Raw genomic sequence first — 1531 nt, forward strand, 5'->3', positions numbered from 1 at the left:
CTTGAGGAGTTATTTTAAGGAAGACTTTATTGTGTTTGTTTGGTGTAGAAGGTGGTTGTGGGACTGGAAAAGTAATGTGTGAAGTAACATTCGGCACCGAAACCATCTCTTTCCCTCAGTTCTGGAAAGTTTGTAGCAACTTCAACGAGAAAAAATCCATTCTATCGTGGCAAAAACAAGAGAAAGAGAAGTGTGTTCGAAGTGGTTTAATGTTTTGGATGTCTAATGGTGTATGTGGTAGAGAAGTTCATTGAATGTGTGTACTGGAGAGTGAAAGATTGGTCTCTTTTTTCATGTCGGTTTCAGTACCTTTAGATGGAACAACGTGTAGTTTATGAACTGGCAAGTCAACACCATCAGCTTTTAAGAAAGACGGGACAGCACAATGAACCAAGACATTTGACGGGTTAGTTGGAACGAATGTGAAAAACACCGAGGCAGTTAACATAAACCATCGGGAAGGATCGAGGAGGTGGTGGAGGAGGTGATCCAGGTGGTGGTGGTGGTGGTGCATGAAATGGAAATAAGGTAGTAAACGTTGATTGATTGATTGTTTGGTAGATGGTTTGGATAGATTGGATGGATTGTTTTGATGACTTTGTATCTGAATTAGGAGTTAAAGAGGCTTTTTTTAAAGACTAGTAATTGGCCAACATATCGTCGAAGGTATCATTGAGCTCATCTGACACTTTCTTGATCTTGAGCTTCTCGCGGTAGATCTCGTCTTCGATGTCATCGATGCGATGATTCAATTTGGTGATGTTCATCTCGCCGTACTCGTAGCGAGCCTCGGCGGCCTTCAAACGGTCCATAAGCTGGTAGATCTTATCCTTGAGCTTGTCCTCGCGTTCCTGGGCCTTTTCGGCCGAGATCTCGAGTTGCTTCATGTTCTCACCCACGGCTTCCAGCTCATGTTCCACATCCTTCAGCTTGTTCTCGGCCATTTCTGCCCGCTCAAGTGCCCGCTTCAGCTCGTCTTCTTGCACGCCGAGTTTGCGGGTCAGCTCATCGAGTTTCTGCTCGTTGTCACTGCCCATCTTGTTGGTCTCGCGAAGGGTCTTGTCCAGCTCCTCAATCTCGACCTCGTTCCTCATGGTCTTGGTTTCGAAATACTTGACCTTCTTGAGAATACCATCGGCATTCTTGGACTCCATGGCCAGCTTGGTCACAGTATCAGCCAAGTTGGTATCAGCCTTCTTGGCCTCATCCTCCATGAGCATGACTCGCCGCGACAAGGCACTGACCTCTTCCTCCGAGTCCTTGTAGGCCTTCTCCTTCTCCTCCAAGTTGGTCAGGGTCTTGTTGAGTTTGTCATTGGTCTCATCGAAGTCGGCCTCGTAGCTGGTGATCTTCTTGCCCAGATCGCGGGTGTCGGCCTCGGCCTTTTCGAATCGGGTGCCGGACTCTCTGGCTTCGCTCTCGAGCTTGGCAATGGTCTTGTAGAGCTGGTCAGTCTCGCTCTTGAGCGATTGCATCTTCTTGCGAATGGCGTCCATGGCGTTCTTGAGGAGTTATTTTAAGGAAGACTTTA

The 1531-nt window shown here is 47.4% G+C and overlaps 1 protein-coding gene across 1 annotated transcript; it reads right to left on the minus strand.

Annotated features, from left to right (window-relative positions):
* Positions 1–166: 166 nt before the first annotated feature.
* Positions 167–1525, minus strand: LOC131892566 (tropomyosin-like). Its single transcript, XM_059242367.1, has one exon. The coding sequence runs from the start codon at positions 1494–1496 to the stop codon at positions 639–641; it is 858 nt and encodes a 285-aa protein (XP_059098350.1). The 5' UTR covers positions 1497–1525; the 3' UTR covers positions 167–638.
* Positions 1526–1531: the final 6 nt, after the last annotated feature.

This window comes from Tigriopus californicus, unplaced genomic scaffold (assembly GCF_007210705.1).
Source record: "Tigriopus californicus strain San Diego unplaced genomic scaffold, Tcal_SD_v2.1 Contig435, whole genome shotgun sequence".
Classification (NCBI taxonomy): domain Eukaryota; kingdom Metazoa; phylum Arthropoda; class Copepoda; order Harpacticoida; family Harpacticidae; genus Tigriopus; species Tigriopus californicus.